Here is a 24,011-nt window from a genome sequence, read left to right as displayed (position 1 = left end):
GAGGGGGGGGGTGGTATTGGGTAATAGTATATGTTTCCATATAAGGAGATATGGTAGAGATACGATCCTATCGTAAATAGGCAATAGTCTTGTATATATATATGAACGTTGAGCTAATGAATATACACGGGAGATTTCACATTATTTCAGAAGAGAAAGCAGCTCCGCATTGGCTATCCCAACTGATCTCATAATCGACATTTTCTCGAGGCTGCCGTTGAAGTCAATAGCCATATGTCGCTGCGTATCGAAGCCATGGGCCTTCACGCTCTGCCGCCAAGATTTCACCGACTTTTACTTAACCAGATCTTCTACTCGCCCGCAGATCTTGTACGCCCGGCAAAAAGACGGCAACTTTTTCTTCTTCTCTTCACCACAGCCCCAGAATCCGGAGGAGGAGAACTCGTCAGTATCCGCCAATCCTCTCATGCATTTTGACTTGTATAGTTCCTTTAAAATCAGTCGTCTTGTCCATGGCCTCTAAGATCAACGGACAAACTTTAGTCTTGCCCAAAGTAAAGACGTAGAGAGCTAAAGTGAAGTGTTTGCTTGGGTATGATCCCCTTGATAAACAATTCAAGGTATTGTCCATGACACAGCCCAACTCAAACCCTGTTTTGCCAATACGCTTCACTGCAGAGCAAAAGGCCATTCTGATCCAATCAGATGATGAAGCCCAAGTTCAACAAAAGCCCATCAGTGTACCCACCAAGGTTTTGTTGTCAACCAGTCAACAAAGCTCCCAACGGTCGACGATTGCCAAAAGCAGCGTACACAAGCCAGCTGCTACTCGTACTACTGGAGGAGCACATATGATCGAGCTGTCCAATCCATTCTCAGCCTTAGATGATCTTATAGATACCTGATGACGACACCTGTGCGTGCTCTAGGGTTTTACATTTCCTGTATAAATAGACTCACTTTGTAATCAAGCAAATTAAGAGAAATAAAGTTTATCAAAGCAAAACTCAATCTTCTTCACTTTCCTTTATGAGGAGCATCAAGTTCTTACCTTAGGATCCGGAAACATGTCATGGAGAATGCTTCAGTGTAGCATACCCCATTTCTATCCACGTGACGAGATATGCATCAATGGTGTTTTGTATTATACATCTCTCTACAAGGCTTCTATGATAGTTTGCTTTGACGTTAGGTCTGAGAAGTTCAACCTTATTGAAGTCAAGGGAGCTAGTGTCAGAAGAGCTGTGCTAGGGTTTATGGTAAACTGCAATGGTAAATTACGTTTTAGTATGTCTGAAAATCATGAAGGAAATGTCGGCTTTATCAGTGGAAAAAGTTCAAGGTTTAAGTTGTGGGTTCTAGAAGATGTTGAGAAACAGGAATGGTCTGAGCGTGTTTATGTATTGCCTGCTGAGTGGAAGAATATAGTTGGGGAACACGTGCTAAAATTTGTTGGTTTGTCGTGGACTAACGAGATTATGTTGTCTTCGTGGTACTCAGTTAAACCTTTCTACCTCTTCTACTTCAATCCCGGGAGGAACACTGTCGTAAGAGTTGAAATTGAAGGAGTGGACATGGATGGGTCCAAGTTTGCTGTTCAAACCTTTCTAGACCATGTAGAGGATCTAAAGCTCTATCCAAGTGTGCATTAGACGGTACTTGATGACTACTTGTTTCTCTCTTCTATCTAAGTTTCCGTTGTAATTCGTTAAAATAAACTTATCTATAATGTGTGAAGATCATATTACCTAATTACAAGTAAGAGTTTTCTCTATGGAATGCATCTAATTCTCATATGCTTGTGGCATGTATGTTTCCAGTCACAAAGCATGTCATGTCATCCCTCACCGAAATGATAAATAAATCAATGAAATTATATAGTTCTTTACTGTTTAGTTAACACTTAAAAAATACATGACAAACTCTGAATGCTACTAGTTGTGTGTAAGATCTTGTGGAACAATCAATCACTTCTCCTCAGCGAGTTGAGTCCAAAACCAAGGAACAGCTCAAGAACATTGCCCAACCAAACTGGAAATGTATTCTTAGAATTTACGCCGGCTCCTCAGTTTTTTGCTTGAGAAGGGGATGTGAGAGATCAATCTATTTGCTTCTAAGAACTGCTCAATCAGTCTGCGAAAAATTCATAGTTACTTTGAATCAGAACGTGAAGCAAATCAGAGGAAAAGACTTGAGGCTTTTATAATCATTGGTCATGGCTACACTTACACATTGCAGATTGACTTTTGTGAAGCTGCTACTTCCCTGTCAGGAAAAGAGTCCTCTAGCCTTAAGCTTAACCATACGTAAAGATCCAAAACCTGTTACAAACCCTATCTAGTTAATAAACTAACAAAATCCAAACGCTTTTCTCTTGGTTTCAGTTAATGAACAATTAGGATCAGAAAGTAAATCAAACCCAATCTATAGATGTTACCTTGTGAATGGATTCAAGTTCTTTGAGCTCTGTTGGTGTTCTGGGAACCTTCACTGTGTCATCTGAAAGTATCTCTCGGAGCTTCACAACGCGTGTTTTCGAGTAGTTCTGAGCAAACTAATGTATTAATAAATAAAAAAAGAAAAAAATGAACACACAGTTGTACATGCACATATTACCATTATTGATTTCTCAAACGTAAAAGACATAGTTTCTTTTTTACCTGTGCAAATCCCCGACCAGATATTTCATCATTTATGTCAACTGGACTGCAAAAACATAAACTTTGATCAACCCAAGCTTGTTTCCATTTGAGATCTTACTGAATGCAGGAAACAAGAGAACTATGTTGTTCTTTGCTACTACCTGACCACAAATAGGTACTTGTCTTGCAATTTGAGAGGTAATTCATCAACAAGAGCTGCAGCTTTCTAAAAATCAAGACCAACGCATGTTAAACGCACACATTATTCTCTCTGATATGAGAACAAAAAATAGATCACCACTGAGTTTTACCATCATGTCTTCAACATTAGAGATAAAGTAGTTTGAAGATAACTTTGCATTTTCAACGAAATGTTCCTGCCAAAGTTAATGAAGCCATGGTTTCAGATTCACTCATTAAAAGACCGAGAAACAGCCAGGGAAAAAAAATGTGTTTCTTACCAAAATCTTATACAGTCCGAGTTTAGGGTGTGCTTGCGAATATCTAGATAGGAGGTCATACGTTGGAAACAGTCCAGCACGCTGCATGATAGAAGTTTTGTGCAAACTTAGACAATCAAAAAAGGAAAAAAAAAACGTAGAGAACTATCCTTAAGGTTAAATAATTAAAAAAATTACCTCAATAATAGGTGAAGGAGACTTCAAAGACGAATGAAGCAACGGAAGATCTTCTTTATGCAAACAAGTTACTTCTCCAACAGGAAACTGTGACCGGAATCTGCCAGCTCTCCCTTCAACAAGATCATGAGAACATTAGAAAGGACAACATATAAACTTCCAGTCACCGGCCTACTCTAGTACTGCCCTAGACTTGACAAGAACACCTTATTTGTTTTTGGAACATACCTGCAATTTGTTTAATCTCAGATACTGTTAGGTCTCTGGTCTCGGTACCATCAAATTTTTCAAGGGTGGAGAAGATAATTCTTGAAATATTCAAATTAAGACCCATGCCAATCGCATCGCTCGCAACAAGCACATCAAAGTCATTGGTCGCGTCGTTAAACCTTGTTGCCTGTAGTTTTAAAGCATTTTATTTAATACGAGAGAATAATTCAAAATAGGGGAGGAACATATGTGTTCTTAGACCATCCAGTGAAGTCTCAAACCTGCGCTGTACGAGTCTCTGGAGGCAATGAACCATAAACCACAGAGCAAAGATGCTTCCCTGCCTTTTCAATTGTGTTCTGTAACAAAGGAATGAAGAGTACAATAAATGTACTAAGGCAACAGAATAACATTTAATACTCATGAAGTGTGTAGTGTAGTGAAATATTTAGGAGAATAGGGCGTAGAATATAAATAACTGCTAACCTTATGCCTATATATATCTTTTCTCGAAAAGGTTACAAGACAATCCCCAGTTTTAATATCGGAAACTGACCGAACAGGAACCTTCAAAGGGACTAATGGTGAAAGCCTCTCATATGTAAGAACCTAAAATACAAGACAAAAGGGGATCAATTCAAGAGATCGTTATTAAGTCAAGAGTGTCTCTAAAATATCACTACAGTATTTTAAGTGAGTATTCGAGAAGGAAAAGGGCATCCAGCTAGAATAAATATAGGAGGTACCTCGACATCATCTCCGGTTACTTTCAGAATGTCTTCAACAAGAGGAACGACAGCTGGATCACCACATAAATGTAGTTCATTAGCTGCAATCCCAAGTAGAGCACGAGTAAATGAAAACCCCCTTTGTTTACATCCCACCATCTGAAATTAGGAAGAGAAAAGGAGGTGAATAACAACACAAAACAGTCATTGTCAAATTTCTTCTTCGGCCAAAGTAAAAAACAAGACTAGCCTGAATCTCGTCAATGATGGCACAATCGTAGACAGAAGTAACATCAGCCATTTCAACTGTGACAGCCTTGTGATTAGCACCTTCCACTAACTCTTTCTCTTGTCCGGTGATCAAATCACAAGGAACATTAGCTTTGTTTAAGCGTTTAGCTACCTCCCATGCCAACAATCTTAACGGACCACAATATACACCTTTCAAGTAACAAAAAAAAAAAAAAAAAATCTTAAACAGTTCAAGAAATGGTTAAGAAGCATCGACCCCCGTCTAGGACACATACCTGAAGAACTCCGCTCAAGTTGCTTGAGGGCATTATATGTTTTGCCACTGTTTGTAGGGCCAAGTAGCATCGACCCCCGTCTAGGACACATACCTGAAGAACTCCGCTCAAGTTGCTTGAGGGCATTATATGTTTTGCCACTGTTTGTAGGGCCAACATGTAGAATGACTTTGCGCTTCTTCCTCCGAGCAATTGGATACCATGTATGAGGACAGCTGCAAAATTGACATGAATATAAATCAATCCCTGTCTACGAATATCTCCACAAGAACAAATCATATATAATATGTGGGTAAGCTGAAAGAGAATCCGGAAACATTGCTATTGGAGAGATAAGATAACATCCAAATATTGAATAGTGTTATCAAAACAATGAATCTACAGGAGGTTGTTGTGGTCTTACGTGAGATCAGTGAAATCGAAAGATGAGGATGGTTCGGAGCCAGTGAAGTCGTAGTTAGAGGATCCTAAGATCTTTCCGTAGTTCCTAGTGAAGACACCTAACCTCAAAAACTGAGCACACTCAGGTTCCAAGTGAAACCGCCACAAACTTGCCTTATCAGCTGAAACACGAAACCATCATATAAGAACACAACACAACCAATCCAAATCTTGTTCTAAAAAAGCAAGTGAAGAAGCTCCAGAGATAAGTAATAAAATTCAAATCTAGAAGGGTGGAACTCTCTGTTCATCCTTATAAACTAGAGTCGACTATATATCTATGTTAGTAGCTTTTAAACTTTTGAAATTTCTCAGACTCAAAACGATAAACAGAGAAGGAAAATAAAAAGAAAGGGTTTCGAAGATCCAACCTTGAAGAACACGAGAGATTCGGAAAGGTGAAACCTTTCGAATCCGAAGAAGAGAATACGCCATTTTTATAATTTTGTGGAGAATTGATTGAATGAAGTAGACAAGGATCAATTGCTCTTTACAGAACAATTCAATAATCATTTTGCAGTCCCTTGAAATAGCAGAGTACAACCATTGTTAGACCTGATTCTTCTCAGAGGTCGGCGACTCAGCAAGAAGCGGGAGAGAGAGAGAAGCAAGGAAGCATAACGAGAGGTTGCTTCCAGAAATTCGTTACTAATTTAATAATATACCCCTATACTTTTTCTTTACTCTCACTTATATCCTCATACTTAAAGAAAATAGAAATTTCAACCCTATCCAGTTAATGTCGAAACTACCCCTAACCATCTTGTAGAATTTACCCGTGTCGCTTCGAGAAAAATCGAAGGAAGGAACAGATCTGAAGAAGAATGGAGTGCGTGTTCGGTCTCGTTGGTAATGGATTCGCTATCGTTGCGGCGGACACGTCGGCGGTTCACAGCATCCTTGTACACAAGAACAACGAGGACAAGATCATGGCCCTTGACTCTCACAAGCTCATCGCTGCAAGCGGCGAGCCTGGTGACCGGTATCTCCCCCGTTTTCTCTCTCTCTCTCTCTCTCTCTGTCTGTAAATTTGTAGATGGAATTGATTTAGGGATAATTAAATTGATAAATAGGGTTCAGTTTACGGAGTATGTACAGAAGAATGTGTCACTGTATCAGTTCCGGAACGGCATCCCTTTGACTACCGCTGCTGCTGCCAATTTCACTCGCGGTGAGCTCGCCACTGCTTTGCGAAAGGTCTCTCCTCTTTTCCTTTACTTTTGAGCTTTGGGGGGAATTAGGGTTTCTAGCTTCTTTGCTGTTAGATTGCTTTTATGATATTTATTTGAGATTCTAGAATATTAGCAGATAATTTTGATTGCTGGAGAAACTTGTAAGTGTTGGAGACTTGGATGTTATAGATTCTTTGGGGTTTGTTTAACTCTATTTATTTGAAAGCAGTTGGAAGAAACACTATCTTCATTAGTATATAGCCCATATGCTCTTTTTTAGACGATGAAAGAATGTTTGCAAAGCAATTAGACTATTGTTTCATGACTTTGTTGCAGTTTTGTAAATTCAAGAATCTTTTGTCTTCTCTGCTTAGATGTCACAGAAGCTACTCCTCGGGTTGGTTGAAGTAACAAAGTTTAGACTCCTTATTTTAACCTTGATAAGTAATTGCAATGGCTTTACAATGAGAATTTACTAACACTATAAAGTTTTGTGCACACTTGAAAAGGTTGTTTATTCTGATATATGTGACTTGATTGTGAAAAAAGAAGAAGATACTCATTACCTTATCTGTGCACTTTTTGGCCTATTTTGGGTAGAATCTATCTACTATTGTTCAGGCGTATTATATACTGATAAACCCATGTGGCCTTTGGTTTGATTCCAGAATCCCTACTCTGTGAACATCCTGATGGCTGGCTACGACAAAGAAGCAGGCGCATCTCTTTACTACATTGACTACATTGCAACTCTTCACAAGGTTGACAAGGGCGCATTCGGTTACGGCTCATACTTCTCCCTCTCCACTATGGACAGGCACTTCCGCAGCGACATGTCTGTTGAAGAAGCCATCGAACTGGTCGACAAATGCATACTTGAGATCAGGTCAAGGCTGGTCATCGCCCCGCCAAACTTTGTGATCAAGATCGTCGACAAGGATGGAGCTCGCGAGCACGCTTGGCGTCAGTCTGTACAAGATGTCACCACTGCTGCTGTCTAAGTCTCTTATGTTTGTTTTTTTTACTAATCTGACATCTGCTTTAATGTTAAACTTGGAAAATTAGTTCTCATATGACTGTTTTAAAACTTTGAATTGAAAACATTTTCCTTGCTAAGTTATGTAAACGTAATCAGATTCTCTCACATCACATAAGCCTCCAATAATGTGTGAATCAGACGGAAACTTAACCAAAAATGTGTTGGTCATCCAGATTAAGCCACTTCCTTAATTTCGTCTTTTTCTACGGCATGAGTTCCTTATTTATTTTTAGTTGCTCTCAAACACTCCAAACACAAACCATTAAAACTCAAACACCCAATTAAACAAAATTTTGACACAAGAAAAAATATGAAACCTGGAATGTGTTTACTGTTTCTTACAGTTTCAATGGCGGTGATGTCCACGGTTTCTGCTCAATCGAGCTGCACAGATGTGCTAATTAGTATGGCGCCATGTCTCGGCTACATCACCGGAAACTCTTCTTCTCCTTCTCAACAATGCTGCAGTCAGTTGGCTCATGTTATCAGGTCTTCTGGTGAGTGTTTGTGTGAAGTTCTCAAAGGTGGAGGCCCTCATCTTGGGATCAATTTTAATAAAACACAGGCTCTTGCTTTGCCTAAAGCTTGTAATGTTCAAACTCCTCCTGTTAGTCGCTGCAACGGTAAGAATAACCTCTGTTTTGAGGGGATCATTTTCTATTAGACTGATCATTTTTTGTCTCTCACGCATCAAGAGGTTGTTATTTTTTAGATGATTCTTCTGTTAAATCGCCTACAGGACCATCCAACACTTCAGGTATAGGGATAACTTGCACATAAAACTAAAGAATTATTGGTTTTTGATAACCTTTGTGGAACCTATAATATATACTATTATATATGAAGTGATTTTGCAGATTTGTCACATTCTCCATGATTTTAGCTAATTTTGCTTATTTGTCATATTCTTATTAGTTTTTAGATTAAATAATCAATTTCTTAATTTAGATAATATAAATATTTTAAACTTTCTAATTAATTCATTAATTTGAATAATATAAATATTTCGAAATTTCTAATTGGAATATGATTATAATTATTTTAACTTTCACGAGATTCTTATTAGTTTTTAGCATAAATCATTAATTTATTAATTTAAATAATATAAAACTATTTCAAATTTTCAAACTGGAATTACAATTATAATAATTTTATACAAGTTAGGACCAATTCTTATTTTCGTATGATGTAAGATGTTTTAAAATTCTATAGTTTCATTTTTCTCATTCATTCTAAATTGTCTCGATTATAGTTTTTGACATATATATTTATGTACTTTTGATATTTGTTTTTTTTAGTTGGAATTCTATATTTTTTTTCTTTCTTTGCGTTTGAAAGACTAAGAGCAAGTCAGTTTTGTTACATGGAGTTTGGAATTATGAATTAAATATTCTGAATTACTTCTGTAGTTATTTTCCGTGTATGTTTAATTATTGTTTAATCTATAAGAAAACTATGCTTTGATATTAAGTTTAGAGAGTTGCATATATAATCATGTTATGAAACGGCTAAAATAGATATATTTTTAATTAATAATTAGATTTATCATTATATAATTAACCATAATTTAACTTTAATAATAAAACTATCAATGTATACATTATCTATTTTTTCTTTTATTAAAAGTAAACTTATGAAATATTAAGAGAAGTCAATGTATATATTAATCAAATAAACCAATGAAATATTGTCATTTTCTCAATTCGTTTAAAAGAAAAAAGTTTTCTTCTAAATTATCATCGAATTTTAATTATTATTTACTTTTTTTTATTTTGTTCTTGCTTGGATTTTGTGTGTTTTAGTGTTTTTTCTGGTAATTTAATACATGTTTCTGATTCAAAAATACAAAGTAGATTAAGAGAGACCAAAAATTCACATTCTTAATTTACTTTATTGTGTAGAATATTTGATATGTAATTATGCTCTTAAAATCTCATACTTTTATAGTTTTTTTTGTGTTAGGGAGACGTAGACTGAAATAAAAATCGAAGAAAACTAAATGATTAAGAATAAGTTATCCTCATGTTTAAATCATAATACATATATTAATAACTATTAGTAAAATGATTATGCTCGCATGTGCGAGCAAAACACCTAGTTTTAACTTATTTTTGACGAACAGAACATGGAAATGGATCAAAAACAGTTCCAGGACATAGGTCATCATCTCGTGGGAGTTCCATCAAGGTCTCATTCTCTCTTCTCGCCGTCCTATCTGCGGTTTCCTACATCATAAACTACTCCAGATACTGACTTTTTAAATCCATAAAGCTATTGGCCTCTTTGAAGAACATATTGTTTATTAATCTCTACTGAATCTCAGTGTATTATGGTGTTGGGTGATGTATTTTGTGCTCTATAAAGTCTCTACTTTCTTGGTGATATTGGTTTGTAGCTACAAAGAGTGTATTGTATCTGTTTGATTTATGCAATAAATATTACTTTCTAGGACACTATTTGAAATATAGAACACTCTCGTATAGGCATGGGCATATGAACCGAAAACCCAACCAAAAAATCAAATCCAAAACCGAACTGATGTTCGAAAATAACCGAGCAGTTCCTATATATCTAGAACTGAACAATCGAAACCGAGCAAATGGGTACATGAATATCCCAAATAAAATTTATATACCTCAAAGTATTATTTATATTTAGTTTTCAATATTACCAAATAATTTTAAATTACTACTTATAAATGGAACTATCCAAAAAACAGATTTATCCGTATATTTTTATCTGAAGTATTTAAAATTATTCATATTAACCGGAAGAACCGAAATACCCAAATAACTTTTATCTGAAATATTTAAATTTATCTAAAATATCCGATATTTAATTCGAAAAACTGAAAATCTGTTATTTTACCCGAGCTATCCAAAATTATCGAAAAACGTAGCCAAACCAGAACTGACTTGGAACATAAATTTTATTGTATATTAGCAAGTTTTGAACTTTGTTATACGAACCGAACCAAAAAAATATAACTAAACCAAAACCAAACCAAATTTCTTAAATAATTTCTATATTTCTAGGAACGAAAAAAAAAACTAAAACCAAACCTGAACTGAACCAAAAAAAATGAACGAACAGACGTACTCTCGTTTACCTTATGCGAATTTTAGTTCATGTATGGAGGATATACATGTTCTTTTAAGGCGTGAAGTCTTGAACGATTATTTAAATATTTTCACATGTTTTAGTTGTATAACATGCATTTGAATGTTTGATCTATGTATTTATTTTATTTTTGATTGTTTTATGTGTGTCATAATCCATTTCTAATAGTTTAACTGATGGAATTCTTATCAGATGTTGTTGAGTTCCAAATCCAACACACTTTTTAGCTTTCGGAATGATGGTTGTGGTGTTAGCAATATAACACATAATATTTCATGGATGTTGTCATGTTAATCATATACTTCGTGTAGCTTTTGCTAAATTTCTTTTGTTCATATTTGTAGCCATGCGGTGGTGTATCGTTCGTGTAACTAACAATCATTTTTTTTTAATATTGTCTCTTTCTAATTTTATTAAATATAAAGAGAATTCTGATTCAAATCTTTATACTTACTAAACAAAAAATAATCATATTTTATGCACATAGATAAGATAAAAGAAGATAGAGGTTTTTGGTTAGTTATTAAATTTTGAATATATTAAATGTTTTATTAGACTAGAGGTTTTAAAACTTTATCAAAATAACTTGATTTATAAATAGTAGTTGTAATATAGTATAACTTTTTGTTCGAAATGAAATATAATATAATTTATTTAAATATTCATTATTAAATTTCAAAATCCACATTTTAATTTGATGGATAAGTGTTTTGAAGTTAAAAGTATAAATGATCAAATCCAATTAATCTCGCTATTTCAAAATTTGCATGTCTGTTTTTAAGATCAAAAAAATATTTTCAATTTAACATAAAGTAATAAATTGACTAAAATACATTAATGATGGTAAGTTACTGTAAAAAAATATTATCAACTACACGAACTATATGCCACTACATGGCTATACATGTAGACAAAAAGTAATGTATCAAAAACTACATAAAAAATATGACATAACAATATCTTTTAAGTATTTTCTGTTATGTGACTAACACCATAAACACTATGATGATAACTAAAAGGTGTCGGATTTCAAATCTAACAATATTTGATGAGAATTTCATCAATCAAACTCTTTTTTTTTTGAACACACATCAATCAAACTCTTAGAAATAAATTATAATACATATACAAAGATCAGAAACAAAATAAATACATAGGTTAAGCATTCAAAACCCATGTTATACAACTGAGAACATATGAATATGTTAAAACATCATTAGAAGTTGTTGGATTTGAGACGCACATTTTTAGCTATTAGAACAATGTTGATGGTATTAACAACATAACAAATAATAGTTCAGGGATATTGTCATGTAAATCATATAGTTCATGTAACTTTTGATAAAGTACTTTTGTCTAGATGTGTGATCATTTAATGGTGTATAATTCGTGTAGGTGAATTATTTTTTCTAATTTATTTTTAAATAAACCCACACACACTACATCATGTTTATATAGTATGGCTGATGCTCCGTAGAGCAGACCTATATGGGAAAAGGTAATCGTGTGCTTGTACTATTTGAAAGGTGCTGCAGGTAGACATTGGACTTGTGAAAAATGTAAAGCAAAACTAAAATCCTCAAAATTTCTGAACGAGTACCAAATTAATCCCCAGATTTGTCAGCCACATTTATCACATGATATGTTATCATCAGATGTGAATAATTCTTCTTAAATTTGGCATATAGGATATGCCTCTCTTTTAGACATGTTATTTCTTCAAAAGAGTCCATTGAGTTCCAGGTGTAGCGCCGAGAGACTTCTATAACTATAATACTTTTTCAACCTAACCCATTTTTCCCATGTGATGATAACTATAATGCTACGAATAGATATCCATGATGACGAAGTTATAGACGCACATTTATATATGGCAGAAATCTTGACGATAGTTAGTGGCAAGAGTCAAACAAACGTCTGGCTAGAGAGGCCAAAACAAAAATGGTAACGGAAATTAACTAACACCTACTTATTCATTATAAATTTATAATCAAAGCTTGTCTGCCCATAAAATTCCCATTTTGAACTGATGTCGACATAATCTGCGTCGAGAAAATTTCACTCATGCACATGCGCCATGCCAAACATTTCAGACTGATGCTTAAAGTCTAGTGATTCTGCAATATCTACAAAACCTATAATATTTGATATATAATAGATCTTGCGAGTATTGATCCTCGACCAGTAAAGTCGGTCCAACTTCTGAGAACCTAAACGGTGTACACCTTCCTAGGGTGTTGATTTGAGTTTCAGTTTTTTCAGGCCACCATTACACTGCAGATCCTTCCCAGGTGGGACTCAAACTAGAAGGTTTTAGAACAACACAACCACTTTACTGGATCGTTGAACATGTCACTAGACCACAACCCACATATTATGAATTCATAACTTTATTTGAAAGTTTCGACTATTTATTGATACGAGCAACATATGAAGATCAAATAATTGAAGAGTGGAGCCCTGAGCCCGGCCACCTTTGCCTCCATTTCCACAAATGAGAATCCCATGTCCCTTAGAACATGGAGCGGTAGTTATTGCATCTGATCTTTGTCCTCCCTAATCTTATTTCTTTCAAATCATCATTTACTTACATAAAACTTTTGGTACTCTCGCAATAATCATTTACTTCCACGTGGACTAAAACACCTCAAACATATCTGCCAATTGTCATAACCTATAAGTTAGTTGGTCCACCGTATATATAAACCTCGAAATCGAGGAATTATGTGGTGCTTTAATTGAAATTGGATTGTTGTAATTAACTAACGTTTTGACGTGTTATTAACTAACTTATGTTTCAATATTCAAAGATAATATAACTCCAAGGTGTGATAATGCATTTCCTCTTGTTCTCAACTTTTCTAGAATATAATATTAATGTTCCCAAGTTAGGGCCAACATACAAACCCCACCATGCAAACATGTATATTATAATGTCTATATAACTGACAATAAGCGTTTGTGTTCAATATTCACATATCCACAAAGCATTCCATCGTCAATCTATCCTCAAGATTAGAGAATCATATATTCAAAAACTGTTAAATTTTTTATCATTCTTTCATCTTTTAAAATATAAGTTACTGCATAACAGTTTTGGAGCCATAGATTGGTCAGAAATGGAGATCAAATCGGTGGCGTGCGAGTGTTGCGGCTTAACGGAAGATTGTACACAAAACTACATTAATAAGGTCAAAGCTAATTTTTCCGGAAAATGGCTTTGTGGGCTTTGCTCCGAGGCGGTGAGTGACGAATTCAGCCGTGATCGGAAGATGACGACAGTGGAGGAAGCTGTCAACGCCCACGTTTCGTTTTGTAGTAAGTTTAAAGCCAACCCGGCAGAACTCGTTGCAGACGGCATGAGGCAGATGCTACGTAGGAGGTCCGGTGAGTTGTTGCCGGCGAAGTCCAAGAAGTTTGGAAGATCTAAAACCACGTAGTTGCGTTTACACATCTTTTTCCCTCGTTATTTTCTTCGCTTTTATAGTGTTGGCTAATGTACAATATTATAAAATATAAAATCATAACACTCAAAAAACTATTCAGATATTGTTAATTATAACTTTAAAATATAAACAAAAATACTGGAGTACCGTTTGACACACAAATAGTGACATGCAATGTTATTGAACCTGAATCTAGAAAGCGAACCAGAAACATCTTCCAAGTCACCGATTACTAGATCGACCAATCCGACCGTTGATTAATAGATGAATAAACTTATATATTCTATCATTCTATGAATTTAGAAAAACAAATCTTGAAGAGATTGGTGAAAACACTTTTAAGTATTTTTTTAAGCCTCCCTCTCGGTCATTTTCTTCAGTCGGGTAGTTTGTGTATTGCTTTTGTTGTCGAGGCGCTTATGTTCTTTCGGTTACTCGGCCCAGTAACCGTAATTGTCTTCTCCGATAATTCCTATTTGTGTATTTACATCTGGTTATAAGTATTTTTTTTATCTCTATCATTGTTTATGTTCTCCTATATGAAACATATAACATTTATGTTACCACGTTAAAGCATATATAAAGTAGATTCAGTTTTTATACGATACTATTATTGTTAACATGCTAACTTGTAATATAACATGGTAATTTTTTTTTTCTGTTAACTATAATATTAGTTGGTTAACTTTATGTTTTATCCGTTAAATAATTTAGTAAATTGATAAATAATACTAAAGTATATAGTCTATTATTAAGTTAACTATTTGTTTAACGCTTTATAAAGAAATATAACTTGATAACAAAATTCGTAACATGTAAAAATAGTATTACATGTTGACAAAATTTGTAACATGTTAAAAATATATTTAGCCGCTAACAAAACTATATGGCAAACTACATAATAAATGTATTGTTTTCTGTAATTTTCACACATATTAAGAAAACACATTAAACTACCATAATAAATGTATCGTTTTCTGTAATTTTCAATTTTCAATAACTTTTAACCAATAGTAATTCAATAAAGACAATTAATTTTCTTGAAGTTTACAATTTTTTCATAGAAAACACAAAAAATACATCTTTCTGAAACAAACGTTTTTTCTAGAAAGTCTATTATTAAGGAACGGAGGGAGTATCAGCTAACAAAAATTATTATTTTTGGAAAATAATAAATATTAAAAATTTGCTGAATTATGTTTATCATCTATATCTATCTTTACATAAAATGTACATGTATTATATACTAATTTTGAGTAAATTAGTTTCTATGGTTCAAAAGGAAAATACTCTCTAAATTCCATCGGCAAACCCGATTAAAAAAATATGGGTGGTGGAGAATTGCCTAGTGTCAGATCTATGGTTCAATAGGAACCTATGTGATCTCTGATAAAATTTGAAGCCCCCACGTCATTGTACTCTCTCTGCTCAAGCTTCCAAGGGCAAAACGGTAAGTATCTAACCGCAATTGCAAGACTTTGACTTTTATTATCACATCATGGATAAGTTTCTAATTTGGATTTTCATTTGGAGTATTTCCCTAAATCTCTCAAATTAAAATTTTATGGTTGTAATAAGAGTTAAAGCTAAGAGAGAATTGGTGAAATAACCAAAAACACTAAAATTAAAATTCTAACCATGTGTCAGAGATATATAAAAAGAAAAAGGAAGAGAGAAAAGGTTAGTTTTTTAATTTAGTTTTTTTTAATGGCTATAGAGTCAAATTTCTCTAAAGCTAAATACATTTCCTATTTCACAAGACTCGCAAGTCACGACCAATCACCTTACTATTTGTGTTTAATCTTTGCTATCTAGTGCAAATTCTCTAGAATTATATACACAAAAAAAGAAATTAATATATTGTTTTGTTCCAAATAGAACAGAGAACTTATGAGATTATTGCCCATCACCAGAATCCATTCTCTGCAAGAACACAAGCGGTCTTTATAACCGTGAAACCTAGTTTGATCTCTCGTTATAATCTCCCGTTCATACACTTTAGAGACCAATCTTGAAGAACTTGTGACAATCCTTCACTATCCGAATAATTACGCTCAAGCCTTTCTCTTCTTCTCACTCCCTATGCATCAAACTGAACTAGAGCGCGAGCCTTTTGCAACGACATAGAATCAAAATCTTCTTTTCTTCCTCCTAATCCTATACATCCACCAAAACACTACCATAGTCTGGAATACAACCCGCCAGCTTCAGTTCACTTACAACCTCTTTTAGCTTCGCAGAAATCTCATCTGATTGCTTATGCCTTTTGTCACCAATGAGAAACTCGTGTGATTCCCCGTTTAAGTCAATCCGGCTAACACCTTTCTCCTTGAACACATTCTTTTCTTCCATTCCTCGCCTTACCTTCCTCACATCGTCCCATCTCTCTTCTCTCGCATAGATATTCGACATTAACACAAGCGCCCCGTCATGATCAGGTTCCAGCTCGAGGACGCGTTTGGCTGCAAACTCGCCTAACTCAAGCTCTCCGTGAACTCTACAAGCTGACATCAATGATCCCCATATGAATACGTTAGGCGCCATTGGCATTGATTCTATAACCTCAAGAGCTTCTGGTAAACGATTAGCACGGCCAAAGAGATCCACCATGCATCCATAATGCTCGAGCTTAGGAGTAATGTTGTATTCATCAGTCATCGATGCAAGGATCTTATTGCCTTCTTCCACTAACCCTGAGTGGCTACAACCATATAGCACTCCTACAAAAGTAACATCGTTGGGCTCGACATTTTCCTGTTTCATTCTGGCAAATAAGGCAAGCGCATCATTGGCTTCCCCGTGCATAGAAAAGGCGTTGATCATAGAGCTCCATGACACTACATTCTTCGTTGGCATCTCCTCGAACACACCTCTCGCTGCATCCAAACTTCCACATTTCGCATACATGTTAATGAGAGCATTGTTTACCGTCAAAGAGGACTCAAACCCGTTACGATGAGTGTACTCGTGAACCCATTTCGCTTTTTCCAGAACACCGAGGCTCGCACAAGCTGATACAACACTCCCCATTGCAATCTCATCAGGCTCTGTCCCATAGCGACGCATTTCATCGAAAACTCTTAAAGCTTCTTCAGGATGATCACTCTCAGCGTAAGCTGAGATCATCGTCGTCCAACACACCAAGTCTTTCTTCTCCATTCGGTCAAATATATCCCGTGCATCATCGAGCCTCCGAGCTTTTGCAAACCCAGAAACCATGGCGGTTGAAACAAACAAGCTTCTCACCGACATCTTCATATAAAACTCCCTTGCTATATCCATACAGCCTGCTCCAGCATACATGGTTACAAGAGCAGTAAGCAAATGAGCGTCCATCCTAACGTCATTCTCTTTCAAAAACTCGTAAATCGGGCTGTTATATCTCGTATTCCCAGAACGAGCACATGCGGAGACAATGTTACAGAGAATCATCTCATCAGGCATAACATTAGAACACTTCATCTCCTCAAAAAGCTTGAAAGCTTCTTCTAAAAATCCACATCGGCAATACCTGCAAACAAGCTTAAAGTAAACACCTTCTTTAAAAGACAAAAGATAAGAAACACTGAAGAATATGATTCCTAACCTCTCAATCATAGTATTCCACGTAACAACATCTCTCTGGGGCATTTCGTCGAACACCTTACGGGCCTCGACGATTTTGCCGCAACACGCGTACATATCCATAACAGCAGTCTTTACGAACGGGTCGGAAAGCGTAGCTAACTTCAAGGCAAGGCCGTGAAGCTCTGTACCCTCGAACAAGGCGGAGACTTTGGCGGCTGCTTTAAGAATCGGAGTGAAACTGAATTGATCGAGGCGACCGCCGGCGTGTCTGATCCTCTGGTAGAAGAGGATCGTGGCTCTAGGTTCATCGGAACGAGAGAGGTTCCGGAGAAGGAGATTGAAGAGGAAGGGTTCCGGGGGAGAGGGGATAGATGTGAAGAGGGAGAGAGAGTAGTTGAGATTGATTGAGGAAGAAGAAGAGGAGAGGTTGAAGAGAAAGGTGTTGCGGCGATGGCCGGACACTGTACGGAGGATGTGGGCGTGGAGTTGCTTGATGTGTCCGAATGTTTTGCACTTTGAGAGTAAGTCTTGGACAGCGGTTGAGGAAACCGTCGACGCAGTGAGCATCTGATGAGTAAATGAGTAACCAACACAATTAGATATTCACTCAGACATTTAGTCGAACATCTAATGTACAATGGATATTTACTGATCTTACATTTCGAACAAAAAAAAAATGTAAGAAGCCAATTCTGAATTTTGATCACCATAAATACAAATCCAGTCCAAGCCTTAACTATTTTACGAATATCCAAAGAAGAGGAAACTTACCGATAACAGTTGGAGACGTTGCCGGTGACGGAGAGGAATACGGGTGATGGAGAGAATTTATGTAATGAAGATGCAGCCCGGGATGAAGTCGACGCCGTTAATGCTCTCTGAAAAACATTTACATTTACAATTATAAAATTAAGGAAAATATAAAATTAATTCATTTATTTTATTTAATAATATCATAAAATTATTTTTATATTCAGAAAATAAATTTTGATTTCTAAAATTAATTTACAATAAAATATTTTTTTTAAGTATTTCACATTTAAAATATAATTTAATTTATATAATTTAATTATATTTTCAATGTGAAATATAATTTTTAAAAATAGATATTTTAATTGTAAAACTTATTTTAAAATAATATTTTCCGATATAAAAATAATTTTTAAATTATTAAATAAAATAAATTAATTAAATATCTTTTTAATATTATATGTTAATATATTTATATATAAATATTAGAAATATATTCATTAAAATAAATATATTATATATTATATACTAATTTTTATAATAATTTTAAATATCATATTCATACTGCTCTACCAGTCATCATATTAAACAGTTTAACAAAAGCATACAGCTTTTGTACCATAGTGTTTTTATAGCATACTGCTACCAGGGGCGGATCTAGAAGAGGCATTAGTCGGAGACATCAAGCTAAGGTTTGAGTTAGTAGGGGGCACCTTTATAGAAGTTGAGCTTGCTGTAATACAATTGCTTAAAGAAAATCAAGATTTAGTAGGGGACACATGACCCCGTTAGTCGTAACGTACGTCCGCCTCTAACTGCTACTACTTTATCATCTGCTATGCCAATCAAAGCATAAGAAGTTGTAAATCATGGAGGGTGTATTATTGTGTAAAAACATCTGAATATCGAGTTAAAGTCCATCTCAAATGCATTTTCTATTTTTTTTTCTTTTATAGAAAATTTTTAGAATATATTGTTTCTTTTCAATGTATTTTTTCCTTCAAACTATTATTTTTTATATACTCTAGTTTGACTTTACAAATATTAAATTTTAGTTATAAAGTTAAATTAACTCAATTTATTTTCATAAATTTATAATATTTATTTAAATTAATCATTTATTACATAAAACATACATTACTTAAATAACTTTTTAAGTAAACCAAAAAATTGTATTTCTGTTTTGTGTAAATCATTTATATTTATCTAAGAAAATACTGTTATAACTATAACGTTTGGTGTTATTTGTGTATCGTCTAGGAGTATATATCCGGTTGTAATCCATTAAGTCTTTTGGGCCTTTAATTTTAATGTAAGTAAGCATCTTGTGTAAAAGAATTATAACTATAAAAAATCAAAAATCATATTAAGGAATGATATTTTTTTTTCTAAATATAGAAGAATTTTTTTAGCAATATCATGGGGAAACATAGAAGTGAATGAAAAAATTAACTGGTAAATATTTTTATAATATTCAGTTTAAACTGAAAGTAATTTTATATTTGACTATTTTGTTAATTTTTTTGAAATAAGCTTTTTTGTTCTAAAAGTTAATAAGCTTGTTTAGTATAAATAAATTCTTATGTTGATATCATTATTTTACATTTACTCAATACTTATTCTACCTAATTTTATTCTGTAAGTAAATTACATTAATTGATTCAAGACGTAGTTGAAATACAACTTATAAATTATGAATTATTTCTACCTTTTATACTTTTGTTTTTGAATATACTTTAGTTTCTCTTATACATTTTCTTTTAAACATATTGATTTAGTTAATACCAAAAATAAAATAACCGTTGCACTTTTTATTATTTTTTTTTTTATGAGTTAGATAGTAGATAGTATAAAAATATCATACTACTCGTTACTATTTAGAAGGTACACATATTTATTTGACATATATATCAGATACACATAATATCGAAACTGATTAGATTGTCCAGAAAATAATATTGTTGTTTGGTTATCAGAGTTGTCATTGTTTTTTTTTATTCTACTCCTTGTTTTTGTATTTGTTTTTTTATAATGGTTGTATTATGTATATATTTAATCTTTTTTATTTCAACAATTGAGTTTTGAAGTAAACAGTTTACTTTTTTATTAAGTATTTTAGATTTATTCAAAATAATATATATCATGTTGGAAAAATTATATGCCAACTCAAATTTGTTCGCCGAATAATTTTTTTAAATATAATAACATCATCGAAAAATTCAATGTTTAAAAACATACAAAAAGAAAGGCCTTTAGAATAGAGATATCATTATTTACCAAAATACATGACGATTATGCGTAGTATGTAATGAATGAATCAACAAAAGAAATTAATATTGTGATAGAGAGAGAGATGGAGATGAAACTAAAAGTGGCAAGATAACACCTTTGGTGAGCCAAACATGCATACCATGCGTCCTTAGAAAGGATTCCATCTCTTGTGTAAACTGTTATAGAGACTCTTCCTTCAGTTCAACCTGTTCAATCAATTTTACGAAAACAGAATTGATCAGTAATGAAGATAAACACAGTCAATCTTGTTTGTTTATCAAGTTGGCAATAGTTGAATCACAAACCGTTTCTACTGGAGTGCTTTCAGTCCTTAAAAATCCAGAATCTTCATAAGCGTAAAATGAGCTGCAATGATAATAAGAAGATGTATTCAAAACAGTTAGACCAAAGATACAGGAAAGCCAGGAATAAGATGGAAACAGTTTAAGCTTTCACTGTTGTTTCCACCAAAGAAAGATAGGTGAAAAAGAGGATTTCGAGAAAGAAATACCTTTCAACCTTTTCCTTTTGCATATCTGTAATAAGAAGTCCAGCATCAATATGAAGCAACTGGAAAAAAATTCCAAATCATATGTAAAAGCGCAACTGGCGAGAAAAGACCATTTAATATAAAACAACTATTCTAAGAAGCAGAATATAGCCTTTAAGCAGGACCAATATCATCAGAAGCAGAACGACCAAGAGAGGCCTGCATCACTTTGTTTGCCTAGGAAGAAGCTGAACCAATAAGAAGTACCAAACTACAAATCAACAATTCAATGAAACATATATTAATCTCAGTTACTTCCAACCAACACCCATCTACTCATAGTTACGAAAAAAAAAACAAAGAAACAGTCTTCCATGGTGTCTAAACTGTTGTCTGAACTCCTTGAATTTGATAGAATTATATTTTTCGATAGACTCTCTGATTCAATTAACATTACCATCCATGTGCTCCCTCCCTTCCTTTCTTCTTTGTCTTAGAAAGGTAACTGCAATAACAATTTAGCAAACAATCATCATTTGATTCAACAATATAAGCAAAGATTTAGGCTTTATTCATAAGGGTCCTAAACCATTGACGGTGTGTACAGAAGTACACACATCTTCCCAGCTCAGTAACGTTATAATTTCAAGAAACAGAACCATGAAAGCGAGAAGGAAGAAAGTGATCGGACCTTTGTATCGCTTTGACTTACACACGTTTTCTATAGTTCGGGAAGATATAAACTCTGCATGTTAACACCTATAAACTCGCCGAATTTGTTTACAATGCGAGCCTCCCAGAATCTCAGGAGAACGGTGGAGCGGCCGGCCTTCAAATCACCTAGCACTGAGATTTAAGACGAAATTGATTAAAAGGAATGAACTGATGAATTTTTAGAAAGGAAACTTACATATTATAGTAATGGATTCACACAATCTCTACTATATAAAAGCAACTAATTTGAAGTTTTTTTAGGGATGCCACGTAGGACAAAATATTTAGAACCAATCATTTTGCCATGTCATCGTGGATGTTGAGCTGCTGGACCTCAGACGAATAAGATAAACAGCTCATTTGCAAAGATTGTCGACTTTAGTGGCCCAAAATATCTACCTAACTTATCACCACCTAGATCCTGACTTCTTCGCTTCGTTTTCTTTATTCTGACCGGAGAATATCAGCAGTCATCATCTCCTACGATTCTCAACTTCAATGGTTGTGTCTCATAAATACGGCTCTTAATACTCAATTCATTACTTCAACAACCCGAGAAGCATGCAACTTTTACGATTCCCTCAGCTTCACAGCTTATATATCAGCTACGAAGATGACGAAATCCACCGGCAAGGCCCTTATCGATCAGTTCTTCGACCATGTTGCCCATGGCTTGGGAGAGGCGGAGCTGCGACTCCGGTTAATTCATATCTAAGAAGCACGAAAGGGGCAGTCGAATTGGCCTTGAGATGAACATGGATAAAACGAATAGTTTCTTCTTTAAGATTCAGTTCCAGTTACTCATATCATGTGAAATCAACTCTGTAAACCAATAATTTTTGTCATGTAAGATTCAAGTCCCCAGAAGGAAGAAGGCGAGAAGTGGTTGTTTACTCTCATCAGTTCGCCTGCTCCGAGGATATCTCCCCTAACGTTGCTGCACTGAAAGTTTTGTTTTCTCCAGGCTGGACAGAGAAGCACACGCAAAAGGAGCGAATATCATTCAAGTAATTCTTGCTCTTAAATGTTTTCTTCTAAGATTTAGTTCAGATTGTCACCACTTGACTCAAGTCTTGATATGATACTCTATATGGAAACAAGTAGAGTGCTGTTTTGTATTGATCTATGTTGTCCTCTCCTGACTATTTGAAGTATTACACAATAATTAGCGTGGTGGAGCCACGAGCCACATGAACTCACGTATATCTCCATTTACTTTCCATGAGTTAACAATGCATTATTTTTTTGAGTGATATTACTTCTCTCAAGCACAATGAGAGGACTGCTTTCAACGACCCATGCTTTACAAGGGTCATCCTACCATTGAAAGGTGACATTTTTTTTTGCCAATGGTGCCCCTTTGATATTTAAGTTGTGGGTTTTTTACTTTCATCAAAATGTATCTGTTATATAGTGCTTTAATGGTTGGATATGGGTTACTAACAAATGGACTCCATTTCTGAATACGTTCTGCAGCAGCAAGCTAGAGCTAGAGCAGATGTACAAAGTTCAAATGCAATTCTATGAAGTTTCAAAGCTTATGAAAGTTTTCTCTGAAGTAGTGAGATCTCCCTATATACTTTTAGTTGCATTAATAGACTAGAAAAAGTGCATACAGATTTTTGTCTATTGGTCCTCAGGTCAAATAACTTTGAAATGTTTCTTTATGTTGTTTCATCAGATTAAGAGGTTACTGTTAAGACAATAATATATATTCGCTGAGGCTACAGAAAATGACTACACTTAGTGAATTAATTGTATTCGACTGGCTCTTTAACCAATATCTATAGAATTGTTTTATTGTTACAAATTTAAGATTTGAGTTTCTCCTGTAAACGGAAGTAACCACCTTATGAGATCTTTTTATACGTTGGAGAGAATCTTAATCCTTGAAAAAGTCAAGTTAGAAGCTCGAAGCTGCCATTATAACAATGGTTTTGCACAATTTGTTACAAAAGATCATACAACACTGTAAATAACACTTCTAAAAATTGAAATATAATTAGTTTAAAATATACAAGCTTCACGTAGTGCGGAAGAAAATCTCATTTGTTTGATGCTTATATATATCTTAGAAATACAATAACTCAAACGCAGTATAAAAACCTAAAATTAAAGTAAAGAAGGACGAACAGATTACATAACATGATGATATGACTAATCATTTTAGACAAATTACATAACATGACTGATCAGTAATGTTAGATCGCCTTGATAATAAGAATTAATCCAAAAAGATAAAGGTAAAAACAAAAATCTAATCATCTTCTTTATATAATTTCACACAAATTATTG

At 34.4% G+C, this 24,011-nt stretch overlaps 5 protein-coding genes and 1 pseudogene across 9 annotated transcripts; 4 read left to right on the top strand and 2 right to left on the bottom strand.

Moving 5' to 3' along the window:
* Window positions 1-473: 473 nt before the first annotated feature.
* Window positions 474-1,613, top strand: LOC106333519 (annotated as a pseudogene).
* Window positions 1,614-1,798: 185 nt separating this feature from the next.
* LOC106313746 (ATP-dependent RNA helicase SUV3, mitochondrial) lies at window positions 1,799-5,765 on the bottom strand. Of its 4 annotated transcripts, XM_013751657.1 has the most exons (17): window positions 5,519-5,765; window positions 5,110-5,269; window positions 4,836-4,921; window positions 4,707-4,742; window positions 4,430-4,620; window positions 4,198-4,338; window positions 3,938-4,060; window positions 3,733-3,810; window positions 3,470-3,638; window positions 3,242-3,354; window positions 3,065-3,145; window positions 2,915-2,980; window positions 2,765-2,829; window positions 2,622-2,682; window positions 2,399-2,515; window positions 2,191-2,282; window positions 1,799-2,094 (listed from the first exon to the last, which is right to left on the bottom strand). In XM_013751657.1, exons 1-17 carry the CDS (start codon window positions 5,658-5,660, stop codon window positions 2,007-2,009), a joined length of 1,809 nt encoding a protein of 602 aa, XP_013607111.1. In that variant the 5' UTR covers window positions 5,661-5,765; the 3' UTR covers window positions 1,799-2,006. The 4 variants fall into 4 exon arrangements, with proteins under 4 accessions (XP_013607111.1, XP_013607103.1, XP_013607123.1 ...); XM_013751649.1 differs by lacking the exon at window positions 4,707-4,742 and having other exon boundaries at window positions 4,800-4,921; XM_013751669.1 differs by lacking the exon at window positions 4,707-4,742 and having other exon boundaries at window positions 4,800-4,921; window positions 5,110-5,206.
* Window positions 5,766-5,869: 104 nt separating this feature from the next.
* Window positions 5,870-7,463, top strand: LOC106313769 (proteasome subunit beta type-2-A-like). Its single transcript, XM_013751682.1, has 3 exons — window positions 5,870-6,129; window positions 6,221-6,344; window positions 6,988-7,463. The coding sequence occupies exons 1-3, from the start codon at window positions 5,972-5,974 to the stop codon at window positions 7,318-7,320; spliced, it is 615 nt and encodes a 204-aa protein (XP_013607136.1). The 5' UTR covers window positions 5,870-5,971; the 3' UTR covers window positions 7,321-7,463.
* A 148-nt stretch (window positions 7,464-7,611) lies between these two features.
* On the top strand, window positions 7,612-9,809 carry LOC106300218 (non-specific lipid-transfer protein-like protein At2g13820). Of its 2 annotated transcripts, none has more exons than XM_013736328.1 (3): window positions 7,612-7,981; window positions 8,098-8,115; window positions 9,481-9,809. In XM_013736328.1, the coding sequence occupies exons 1-3, from the start codon at window positions 7,669-7,671 to the stop codon at window positions 9,609-9,611; spliced, it is 462 nt and encodes a 153-aa protein (XP_013591782.1). In that variant the 5' UTR covers window positions 7,612-7,668; the 3' UTR covers window positions 9,612-9,809. The 2 variants fall into 2 exon arrangements, with proteins under 2 accessions (XP_013591782.1, XP_013591774.1); XM_013736320.1 differs by having other exon boundaries at window positions 8,071-8,115.
* Window positions 9,810-13,467: 3,658 nt separating this feature from the next.
* On the top strand, window positions 13,468-14,004 carry LOC106302298. Its single transcript, XM_013738839.1, has one exon. It carries the CDS (start codon window positions 13,598-13,600, stop codon window positions 13,916-13,918), a length of 321 nt encoding a protein of 106 aa, XP_013594293.1. The 5' UTR covers window positions 13,468-13,597; the 3' UTR covers window positions 13,919-14,004.
* A 1,732-nt stretch (window positions 14,005-15,736) lies between these two features.
* Window positions 15,737-18,355, bottom strand: LOC106323926 (pentatricopeptide repeat-containing protein At4g14820). The gene is made up of 3 exons (XM_013761973.1): window positions 18,263-18,355; window positions 17,511-18,058; window positions 15,737-17,435 (listed from the first exon to the last, which is right to left on the bottom strand). Exons 2-3 carry the CDS (start codon window positions 18,056-18,058, stop codon window positions 16,082-16,084), a joined length of 1,902 nt encoding a protein of 633 aa, XP_013617427.1. The 5' UTR covers window positions 18,263-18,355; the 3' UTR covers window positions 15,737-16,081.
* Between the last annotated feature and the right edge of the window lie 5,656 nt (window positions 18,356-24,011).

The sequence above is a fragment of the Brassica oleracea genome, chromosome C1 (assembly GCF_000695525.1).
Source record: "Brassica oleracea var. oleracea cultivar TO1000 chromosome C1, BOL, whole genome shotgun sequence".
Lineage (NCBI taxonomy): Eukaryota > Viridiplantae > Streptophyta > Magnoliopsida > Brassicales > Brassicaceae > Brassica > Brassica oleracea.
Note: the sequence above shows the minus strand (reverse complement) of the source record. Positions and strands in the feature narration are given on the sequence as shown.